Below are 12674 nucleotides of genomic sequence, written 5' to 3'. Positions count from 1 at the left end.
ATTTAATGTCATTAAATGTATGTTTTTTTCTTTCTTGCCGTGTATTCTGCAGTGTGCTGCTTCGATTGCTTTCTATTGTCGACTTGATTGTTTGTTGCTCTCTGTCTCTGTCCTATCGTTTTACTCCTACTATCTCCTCACCCCAGTGCAGTAGAAAACCATCACCTCAGGTTTGTCCACCACCCACTGTTGCACATGGATGCTCAAATAAGGTTGGATTATTTGATCTATTATTCATTATATTTGAATCTAAAGTACCATGAAATGACTACTTTGTAAACATGTATAATGAAATTGAAGGATGTTTATTAAGCATGTTTTCATATATTTGTTTGACACTGGGATTTTAACAAGGTCCTTGTTTCACTGCTTATAAAAATAGTAAACACTGCGCACTTCATTTGAAAGGACTATGTTCAGGGCTGAGGGTTGACAGTCCTCCCTCTCCTCTCTCCTCTCTTCTCTCTACTGGTTATTTATTCCCAGTGGAGGATTCTGGTCTGATTGCGTTGATTTGTTACATTCACATTATGTACAAGAAGAAACACATTTGCTAGTTCACCGCATAGTCTCAGAGACTTGCATTGCATCAAACTGGGTTGCATCCGAGACAGTTAATGCCAATTACTGTGGGCCCACGGGTTATTGTCTTCTCACAATCCAATGAATTTCAGCAAGCGTCTGAGTGTAGTTAAACTTGATAAGTTGAATGTCGGCTCAGCGGCTCGGTGAAAGGTGCCTGCATGTCAAAGGTAATTACACTTACAGGAGTGAAGCTGTTGAATAAAACAAAAGCCTTGAACAAATTAAATTTACTTTACTCACAGACGGATGCTCCCCGGGAGCTATAAAACCCAATATGCTCTGTGGTACAGGAATTAGATTGGTATTACATTATAACTGACAGACGAAGGAATGAAATAATTATCAGGATGAACGTTTTTTTATATATTTCTTTGGGGCTGGCATTTTCTGTTTGTTTCAAAACCAATATTAGTATTGCAAACTCAAACACATTATATCCTGTTATTCAATTGCTCAGAGAAGATTTTTTTCTTTTTTTTTCTTTCAATGGAAATGTACCTGATGTAATGAAGCTTTGGTAATAGTGGTTAGCAGTCTAGTTTTACAGCAAAAATACTTCTCTGGGTACTTGTTTCCTGCCACAATCCAAAAAAAACACGTGTTTGAGGTTAACATGTGATGCTAAATTGCAAAAATGTGCTTTCTGATTCTTTCACGTGGTTTCATGTGCATGAATAGCCTGCAACTTCCCGCTTTTCTTTTATTCATTTGAGGTAATACTTCATGTTGTATAAGTGTACGTTTCGCTGCGAAGCCGACATTGCGATCGCACATTTTCCATCAGCTCCCCAGGAACCAGCTGTTGTCAACAACATTTCAACCTAGAGAAGTGTTCGAGGTCGAAGTGAAAGAAAACAAATGAAGAGAAAGTCAGATAATAATAAAACACTTTATTCAGGACACATCAATACTGTACAGCTCATTGATTTCTTCTTTTGTTGAAATGGACTTAACAGTAAAACCTCAGTATATTTACCATTACAATATTGGTATTGTAACACCAGAATACTTAGCTGTGCATGTCATTCTACAGTATCCAGCACGACAACTGAAGAGGTACAAAAGACGACGACTACAAATATTCCAACCAACGTCAGTTTTCTTCGCATGAATAAATAATGCCAGTGTGCTTCCACTTGTAATCCTTCACACAATGTTTATTCCCTGAACAAAATTAGAGCAACTTTACTTGACAGCTTTCACCTTCATGACAAAGCTCCATGTGCTGACAATTAGTGCCACAAATAGTACCGCTGCAGGACAAAAGCCTTGACATCAATCTACTTAACGTATCTACAATCGTGAAACATGTTACAGTGAGACAGAGACATTACACTTGTCCTTTATCAGCAGACAGTTTTAACAGTATCATCGTTTCACAGTTCCCACAAAGGCCCAGGCTGGTTTAAAAACAAAGAGAAGAAAAAAAAAAAAAAAAAAGAAAAAAGAAAAGAAATGAAAGAGCCATTGATCTATAAAAGCCATGACAGGAGATCAGTGGAGGGCGACATGGTCAAGGTTATTCGAGCAATCATGGCGTACTCAGGCACATGTGGACACACTGTTTCCCACAGAGGTGTCACATTCATACTAGAATTAGCGTGTGTGTGTGTGTGTGTGTGTGTGTGTGTGTGTGTGTGTGTGTGTGTGTGAGCCCCACCATTTTGACTTTGTTTTCATGTGTTTCTGTGGGTTTACAATCGAACTGAATACGAAAACAAGAGTCGGGGTATTTTAGCTGCGCTCCTGCTACTTGAACTGGTCACTTCAAGCTTTCCTGCTGTACCGTTTCGAGTGCAGAGTTAATTCTGTGTGAACTATTAGCAAAATTTTTGTAAACTGTTCCCAGGTCATATTCAAAAATATACATTTTTATACATTCAAAATGTGTAAATACAGTAAAATAGTTCGGTTCAACTACAAGTCTTTTCCAGCTGAGAGGTATAATCAAGCTTTTACAGGTCATCCTTAACAAAAGTCTTCAATAAAAACCGTCCACCGTTCGCACGCCTTTTTTTAAAGAGGGAAAAAAGGCCAAATCATTTCTCATCTGCCCGCTCCAGTGCATGTGCAAACTGAGCTCTCTTTATTGATAGTAAAATGCAGCAGGCTCGCCCCGAGCAGTTCCCTACTAAGCTGGGCTAACCTCACTTTCCCTTTTCACACAGGCCGGCACACACGCACGAGGCCACTCTGACCAATCGATGATTTATAGAGCGTCACACATGGGACAACTTCAAAATGACACCGCAACATGAGAATCTCCACAAATGAAGTCCCTTTACACGTGACAGAGTGAAGATTAAACAGGAACACTTAACACCTGGAGTGAGGTGATCCCAAAAAAAATGCAAGAAAACACAAAGAGTCTAAAACCTGCTCTCACAGGCCGGTTAGCTTTTCACCCCGGAAAGCGCCACCTTCAGTCTATCTTTGAATCTCAGTCTCACGTCAGTCTGTATTCTCTCTATCAGTTTATTATGACGAACATCAGTTAAAAAAAACAACAACAACAACTGAGGAGCCAATTCAGCTGCAAGGTGCAAGGAATGTAATAAAGTGCTGCAGAGCTTCCCCAGCAACACACTCATAACAAGCCCGCAAAAACACAAAAACAAAGACTTGAGGATAAATTACATGTCATTTATAGTTAGTACATATCTGTATGCTTGGATACACCTTGGCTCATGTTTAAGAGGCATGCTACGTCAAGGTGCCACTCCACGGTACGTTTAAGACATTTACTGGATTATGTACATTTCATACACCTGTCAAGCATCTCTATATAATATACACAGATGTACCTGCTGATTCAAAACAGAGAACTGCTCCGTTTGTCTTTTTTCTAAATTTAGGAGATCAATTACTTTATAATAATCCTAAATATGCAATAAATAATGCAGCTCCTAAAAGTGCTTAGCTCCCCAGTCATAAATACAGCAGAAGGTTTTTCCTTTATCAATGGTGTTGTATTTATAGCCACTTTTAAATAATTAATTTATTCCCTTTTAAATGTACATAGATTTCCTCTTTGCTGCATAACACTGTACTGTCAGTTTTGTGGTTCTGTTAAAGAAGGTTTCCTGCCTGAGCCAGTTTCATAACTAAGATTTGCTGTGTTGCAAGATGTCTACTGTTGAATTTGTGTTCTACACTTTCTAACCACCTCTAGTCTTACCTACGTCTCTGTTTTAGGTGTGTACACGGTTGTTTACTGGATCAGGGGGTCATCGTTGGGAGAGCCCAGAGTTTGGACGCTGACAAACGGCTGTGTCTTGTCCTCACTGTGGACCACGGGTCTGTTGGACACCGTCGTGAAGGACAGGTGATCATGTTCCAAGATGGCCAGGCGGTCCTGCGGCTTCTCCTTCTTCAGGTAAAACATTTTCCTCAGTTGCTTCAGCTGCTGCAGCTCGCAGAAGGTTTCCAGCACCACCAGCATGACGATTAGACCTAAAATCAGGTAGACTAAAAAGACAAACAGGAAGGAATTAAACGCTTTAGTAATTATCTGTAGTAAGCCTTTGTATTTTCACATTTCCAAGTATTTTCTATATTTGTGACTCAGGAAACTATGTCTTCTACTCATATATTCATATTCTATACCTATAAACATCATGTGTTTTTCTCAGAGAAGAATGAGAGTGTAAGAAAAAAGAAAGAAAGATAATACATCTTGTCAAGCAATATTTTGCTATGGCTGTAGTTCTGTGCACTGACACAAGAGGGCAATGGCGAGCCAAATCTGGTCAACAACAAAGCGAAACAAAGAAACCTCAGACTGTGATCATTCCTACGATGCATCTAGAATTGAGATCATGTTTTGAATATAATAGTTAATACAATAATAGCTGGATTATGGGAAATCCTTCATCACTGCAAAATATGGTCGGGTGTTTTTGGAAACTAGTTGTGTTAGTATTGAATTTAAGAATCGTTTGTTTGGTATCCACTCAGAACAAACTGCGAGCATGCAGGACAAAGGGAAACTACTACAACATGCATGCAAATCACAACAGCAGCGACTGCAAATAGGACAAACTATTTGTTGCAGACTGCGGGTTCAGATCTTGGTGCCGATAGTGATGATGCCACTTCCGATTTTCTTTGCAGAGGAAGTCATAAATATCATCATCATCATCATCATCATCGCAAACAAGCCCGTTCTGTTACAGTCTTCATCTCCTCACTCAGAAAGACACATTGTGCGCACTGAATGACGTCCCTCTGCTCGCGTACCACACACCCACACCACACATGCCGGAGACGGTTCGCTGCAGGAGCTTCCGACATTTGCGCACGCCCACGGCTTGAGAAATCTGCCCATCCATTCAGAATTACTTCTATCCTCTATCATCTCTGACAGTGGCGCTGACAGACGGGATGCTGCGGAAATCTTCCAGAAAAGGCAGTCAAATGCCTCGCTGTGTTCTATTTCAGCTTGTCATGCTGGCAAAAAGGCAGGTAGGGAAATGTCAAGACGATGCTTTCCCAGCAGCTCACACATTAGGTGCGGCGCTGGATTCGTTTCAAGAGACGTTTGCTGTGACGTACAGAAAATAGAAAGTCCTGAAAGTAAGGTTGTTTCCAACTGAGAGCCACAGTAATAAATAGTAATGTAACCCCCCCCCCCCCCCCCCCCCCCCCCCCAAATCATTATTTGATCATCATTACGCCTTAATTTTATTTTTATTTCAGTCATGCTCACTTAGTAAAAATATCTACTTAACTTTGACAATGATGATCTATATATATGACATATACGTGGTGACACTTTATTAAAGCTGAGATGAATGTGCGTGTTAAATCTCATGAAGCATTATTTATGGTGTTTTCAGAAAAATGGGTCACACACTGGTCCAGCATCACACCCAGGCGGGTCAAAGTTCAGCACCATAAACCTGCTACCGCCGATATTCTGCACTGAGTAAATCATTACAGCGTCGATCCTGAGATTATTCTCCTGAATGCAATCGCGTTGCACAAATGGTTTCCAATACATCTGGGTAGAATCAGCTATTGGAGAGCAGCAGAAGCAGAAGCATCTCAATGACCGTTTGCATGTCACTTGACTCAGTTTCATTCTCAGACTTTGACTGCTCTTCCTCTTTTGCAGTTTTTTTTTTTATGGCACATCGGTTGAGAATTAGTGCCACCAAGTGTTAATCTCACATCTATTAAAAGTATGACTGCTTTTTGATGTGCATTTCTTCACTGAAACCTCGAGTTGTGAAGTGGAACCCGGTAGGACCACTAAAGGATATTTTAGTCAATAACTAAATACACTGTAACGATTTGTGCATTTTGTGTTCAATAAAAGTGTATAAAATCATTTGTGTGCATTATTAAAAGTCTATCAGGTTTGTGACATTGGGATTACATTGTAACTGTAACAAAGTGTCACACAATTTTAATCTGAAAGTGCTTTTTGGCTTATTTACTGGTGAAATAAGGAAGTGATTGGGTGAGTGAAGTGATTAAGTGCTGGTGATATCTGTTTGTTTAGGGTGCACGCACTAATATTGTAGTAGCACTGATGAGGGACGACGATACGAGCGATGAATTAATGCATTGCTCTAATTGGATGATGGTACTTATAGCTTGTTTTTCATACAGTTCCACAACCTCAGTTTTGCTTCCAGATGCCTCCTACTTGGATGAATGACAACATCCATAGATTGAGGATACTATTCACAAGTACAGTCCTCCAAACTCACCAGTGATTCCCACTTTGTAAAGCTCCCGGAACTTCTGATTGGCAGCTTCTCCTGGTACGTAGTCTCCCAGGCCGATGGTGCTGAGAGAGATGAAGCAGAAGTAGAAGGACTCAAGGAAGTTCCAGTTGTCCTCCAGCGCCGAGAAGATGGCGGCGGGGATGAGGAAGAAGCAGGAGACAGCCAGCAAAGCCAGCAGAGTGGCGTGAACAATGGCCACCAGCGGCTTGGACAGGCCCCAGCGTGTGTGGATGTAGTTGACCGGCCTCCGCGTGCTGAAGACCATGATCCTTTGCACCACGGCGGTGAGGAAGAGGAGGGTGAAGGGGATGCCGATCACCGAGTAAACGATGCAGAATGCCTTGCCGCCATCTGAAAGTGGTGCCGTGTGGCCGTATCCTGTACAAAGACAAAATGGACAGAGGACAGAGTTTAAACCAATATTTACCTGCAAATGTCCAATACTCCAGTATATACTTAAAGCAATAAACCTTCACTTTATTAGTGGTAACATGCTGGGTCGTTATTACTCTGCAAACAAAATAAAGGAACTTCTCCCTGCTCAACATTATGTCTTATTTGTTCAGCTCTTGCGTTTGGAATGGACTCGGCTGCAATGTGGCTTCACGGTCGACATTTTGAAGACCTTTTGACCTACTTCTCGTCACTTTAGTTGGCTGCTATTTCAACTTTTTTTTAACGCACACTGCTGCAATCAAATATAGATTGAACTAATATATCCGTATAAAACTGTAAAATGTCTTTTACATTGTGACGAAGTCTGTGCCCTTTTTGTGAATAAAATTAGGTTATATGATAAATGCGAATTGTATAATTTGTCCATACTTATTATTCTATCACTGCTCTTCGTGTTGACTTATTCCCATATTAATCTCTCCCATTGGGCTTTAGAAGTCAGCGCGTTTTCTCGATTATCCACAATTCATCCATACATGCTCAAGGAGAGTCTTGTTAACAGTTTCACAGAGGAAAAAAAAAACACAAAACAAGCACAGTCAATTATATAGTCATTAGGTGGATTATGAGGCTCTAAACAAAATTCCGCTTCATAAAGCGGTTGCAGGTTGAGGATGATTACTGAAGGTACGTTGTGTCAGTGGGAAGAAGGCTGTAAAATCCTGGCGTGTGCCCGTGAAGTGGACTTCACATGCATCTCAAAAATACCACAACCGCTTAACATAACCATGTAAACGAGGAAGTGATGTTGGCGCGCTTCCTCATTATGTGACTAGGAAAAACTAAACTGCACATTGTTCACCTCTGAATTAAAATCGGATCCTTCCCTTTAAAAGCTCTAGAGTTAAATGTAATGCAGTTTGGATCTCCAGGAATGAGTTTAGCAACTTCTTTAAACTAATAGGCATGATGGACAAAAACAACAAAGAATATCAAGCCTTTCCGTGTATAGATCCGAAAATTGAAAAAGTATGTACTTTTACATTACAGTGTCAGTGCAGCAGGCATATTTAGAAATCAGTTTTGTTTTTAGTTAAACCAGGAAAAGGGTTGCAAAGTTCCGTTCCTGTAAGAGTGTGTGTCGAAACCTCACAGATAACTGCTGCCATGTGGTCCGACGAGCTCTCGAGGTATTCCTTCCGAGATAAACTTCTGACATCATGCTCTTTTGTGCAATGTCCACACCTTGTTGTGCAAAATCAGAATAGTCATACCAAATTGTCTGCATGAGAGACATCATTCATTACATGCCAAGCAATCAATGATCAGGTGACGATATGTATAATTGTGATGGTTTCTTTGTGAGTTCTGGTGTATGTGGTCAGGTTCTAGGTTTAAAATGATACCAAAACTCCTGAAAGGATTGAATGAAGTGAGTCAGACACATTGCAGGCACCTGATGGTGAGTGGCATCACACACTGTGCTGCACATACCTGTGGTGGACAGTGGACGTCAGTACCAACCTGTGAACAGTAGTTTTAAGCTGGAGTGGACAGAACTAACCTGTGGTGAACAGTACTAACCTGTAGTGGACAGAACTAATCTGTGGTGAACAGTAGTAACCTGTAGTGGACAGTACAGTACTAACCTGTAGTGAACAATACTAACCTGTAGTGGACAGTACTAACCTTGAGTGGACAGAACTAACCCATAGTGAACAGTATAAAACCTGTAGTGGACAGTACTAACCTGGACAGTACAGTACTAACCTGGAGTGGACAGAACTAACCCATAGTGAACAGTATAAAACCTGTAGTGGACAGTACTAACCTGTAGTGGACAGTACTAACCCATAGTGGACAGTACTAACCCATAGTGGACAGTACTAACCTGTAGTGGACAGCACCGTGCTGGCGAAAAACAGCGCGGAGGTGAAGTCCCAGTTCCAGTTGACCGAGGCGTTGTTGAGAATGGACACCCCATAGTTACTGGCCTCCAGCGCCTTCTTGAGAAACCGCTCCAGGCGCTCCTCGGAGAGACACTCGTTTTCCAGCAGAAACTGCTTCTTGATGGCCCGCAGGTCCTGGCGCAGGGCGTCCTCATAGGGCAGCTCGACCGAGGAGAAGACGACAGCCCCGAAGATGAGATAGAGGAGATACCCCAGCACCAGAGACACGAAGTACCACGTCGATTTGTGGCTCTGTATCAAACGCACGCAGGAATTGCTGGCTAGAGACTGGAGCATTTTAAAGATGTGCGACCCTAAGATTCCACCTCTTGCATAAATATTAAATCACTGGCAATAACTTAAAATCGTTATTGTGATTTAACCGGAATGTAAGCGACAGGGGCGACCCGTTAGAGACAAAGCTGTAATGAAATGAGAGCGCTCGCACCCATCCGCCAAACCGTCAGCGCAGATGAGGCGTTCGCGTGTAGTCGGAAAATTAACCACCTTCGCATAATTATAAGACCTGTGCTTTAGCTAAAAAATCGTATGTCCACACAATAGAAGCAAGGGTTCTCAATGCGAACGGTCTCAGAATGCATGTACTACCATAACAGCAAAAGGTGTGATTTTTGATTTTAAATTACTGCAATAGCTCCGCAAAAAAGATAAAGTACTGCTATTTCCGAGCTTCATGAAAAATGAATGCAGCAAATGATGTGGCGAGGGAAAAGGCCGCATGACGTAGCAGCTTCCCCTTTTGTGTCCTCTCAGGTAGACAGGCCTGTTTTCTGTTTCTATACAAAACAATGGAAGAATGTCAGAAAGCTGCACTCAGTCACCACTCGCTTCCTTGTGAAAGTGACCCGAAAACCCCAATCATGATACTGAGTACAGAGACACCAGGAGTGGAAAAAAGCAGGTGTCTCATTAAGAAAATGACTCTGGCCTATTTTAAGCCTCACCTTCACCGCCCTATTTAATGCATCGGAGGTCAAGCTCCGGGCTACTTAATATTGGCAACACGGGGGCTATGGAATCTGCATGTATTTGACAATATCAGCAAAATGAATTTAAAATGAACGCACATAGCGCACATCAGGGCAGATCCACACAATTCCTTAGTGGTGATGGACAGAGGGCAGAGATGGGCAGACTGATACCAAAAGTCATCCAAATTAAAGCTGTCACTCATGTTTCTCTTCACTGTTTGATTATTTCCCTATTAACTTGAAATATACTTTGTAATTGTTTAATTAACACATGTATTTCTACATCGAGCTTTTGTTGGCTAATATTTCATCTAAAAATACTGAAACATCATCAAAGTAAAATGAGTCTACTCATGCAACATGTATGTGTATCTATTGGCACTCTTATAAATCCTTGTTCAAGTCCTGTCTTGAAGGATTGTCTTCGCAGAGTTTGCATGTTCATGATAAGCGCTCAGACAACCATTGGGAGAAATTTGAGATTCATTGTCAGTTTCCGTGTATGGACAAGGGGAGATGGGTCCTGTAATCTTGAGATGAAGGTGCTCTGACAAACAATGAAAGAGAATATTGGAATGGCGAAAGGAAAGGAAACAAGCAAATTAACAAATCATCCAAGTCAGCAACTATAAGCAGTTTCACAGCAATGAAAAAAAATAAATGGATTGCTTTATGAATAAAATCAGTGTTGCTATGGAGTTTTGTGCAGTCTTGTCTTACACAATACATTTATATTGCCTTTTTATGACAGTTTTATGAGGGGACCCGATTTAGGTACAAAGATTAGAAAAAAAATAATTTTCCTCCCAAAATTTCAGAATCAGTGCTTTTGTTTAAGACTTGGCATCTTCGAATAATTTCCTTACAAATAATCTACTTTGCACCTCATTTTTGGAAATTCTTTGATTTTTGTGTTTTTCTCAACAGGTCAACAGTGAGGTTCAACTGATTGATCAGTCTATTAACAGGCCAGCTCAGCAATAAATTAAATAACAACTAATTTCCACTATTTCTAAACTCACAATACAACAAACCCTGAATTGGATGGGTTTCACCAGTACATGGTCATGTAAGGGGCCACTTCTGCATTCTGGAATAAAAGAAACTGAGGCTACAGGTCAAATGTACTCACCACAGCGAGATGGAAGGTCGAATGGTCTGAGAAGCTTTGACTTCTGCTGATTACTGAGGTTCACACAATGCAAAATCACCCTATCCACACAATGCAAAGCTCATCAGAGTCTATCGGGGGTTCCCATAGTAGAATGGTGTGAGATATTTATCGCAGACTGTGGGCTTTTTAGTTGGATAATGTTTAAATCACACAATGTAACTGTTGTTCATGTCAACCCCGATGGTAACTTCCGGCAGGTCAACTCATAGTATCTATTATTAATTTATTTAATTTTGCCCAGATGTAAACGTCTTCCTCGTTGCTTGATGTGATGAAATATGGGAGTTAGTGGTCAGTTTATGATAGGGATGGAAAGGTGCAGAGAGAGCTATGATCTTGTTGCCAGAGCGTCCATTAAATTATGTTTTGCACAAGCACCAGGTGCACATAGTGATCTGCTCGCGTACACGCTTGTGCACACGCTCAGATGCAGTCCATTCTAAAACTGAACATCACAGTCTTCTGGATTCAGTTACATTATTTTTCCAGACTTGATCAGGTTGCTGCTTGTGCATTGTTTAAGTTTTCTTAAAATCCAATCTGGGCTGAAAGTGCACAAACATCCATGTGTAAATTGTTCTGATTTTACTTAATTTAACAGTGAGGTAATTAAACTTAAAAAAAATTATAATAATGTAAAAAGCACATGCTGAATAGTCAGTGGGTTTGTTGTGTGTATTGATATTTCAGGGTAAATGTAAAACACTAGACATTTGTTTCCCTCTTCTTTGTTGTTTGTAGGACAAATAGTCAGTAAACATAATTCTTTGTCACAAGAATATCTGCTATTAATATAAAGGATAGATTCTCTAAATACAATTCTATTTGAACCCCAACATGAACTGTACCATGTTAATAGTAATTAATTGTAAAAGAAAAAAAAATATATATATCACCAATTCCATCTTTTGGTGTTGGGACAACATGTCTAGTTCAGGCTGCTGTTCTTTGGATCCGTGCAGGGAACAGATAAGGTATCTTGCGCTCGCATGGTCTTGCACTTTGAATTTTTTTGTGCACTTTGATTATGACTCTGTGCACACACTGAACACTCATGTTGGTGGTATGTTGGTTTTCATGTTTCTTTCTTGGCTAAGCTGGAAAGTTTTCTGAACTTAATTTCCTGTATCAAAATGAATAAAATATACATATCTGGCATCAGAAACAAACATTTTTTCACAGTCAGACTTGACACAAAGTTAAACATTGTTCTGAATTGTGTTTCAGTCTTTTCACTAGGATTGAAGTCAGAGCCGCCCCCTATTGTCTAAAGTTAAGTTTGCACATGAGTCAGTTTCACACTCTTTTGAAAAGTTAACCCACTAAAGCCCAGATGAAACTCCTGCCTTTTTTTAATGAGAACCGGGTTCTTCAAAACATATGCATATATTCTATCAACAAATGTCAGAATCCAGACAAACAGTGAAACAATTGAACTGTTCAAAATGCCCCAAACCCACATTCTTTGTACTTGACTAGAACTTTTTAAATAATACTAGGACTCATCAAAATGGACCCAGAATCTTTATACTTAACCCACCAGACTTCAAAATAAGCTTGGCAACATGGGAAAGCCAGACAGCATTGAGGATATCCCTTGGAACTTAGTTGTCCATTAAACAGAGTTTTCACAAATAAAACTAAAATGTCTTCTTCGACAGAAGCTTTCAATAGCTTCTGAAACTCCAAATTATTCATTCAAACAGAGTAAATACAAGGTATATGACCACATATTTCCACAAAGGAATTAGTGACTGATATTTTATATAGGTCTGCAAGGTAAATTTTAGCATAGTGGGGAAAATGAGGTATATGATTGGTTACCACATTTACCATCTGACCT

General features: G+C 40.3%; 1 protein-coding gene across 1 annotated transcript; it reads right to left on the bottom strand.

Annotated features, from left to right (window-relative positions):
• Nucleotides 1–1462: 1462 nt before the first annotated feature.
• kcnk1b (potassium channel, subfamily K, member 1b) lies at nt 1463–9154 on the bottom strand. The gene is made up of 3 exons (XM_080482294.1): nt 8608–9154; nt 6303–6698; nt 1463–4053 (listed from the first exon to the last, which is right to left on the bottom strand). The coding sequence occupies exons 1-3, from the start codon at nt 8960–8962 to the stop codon at nt 3797–3799; spliced, it is 1008 nt and encodes a 335-aa protein (XP_080338420.1). The 5' UTR covers nt 8963–9154; the 3' UTR covers nt 1463–3796.
• Between the last annotated feature and the right edge of the window lie 3520 nt (nt 9155–12674).

Source organism: Lipophrys pholis, assembly GCF_963383615.2.
Source record: "Lipophrys pholis genome assembly, chromosome: 15".
Lineage (NCBI taxonomy): Eukaryota > Metazoa > Chordata > Actinopteri > Blenniiformes > Blenniidae > Lipophrys > Lipophrys pholis.
This window is presented reverse-complemented; position numbering and strand designations above follow the sequence as displayed.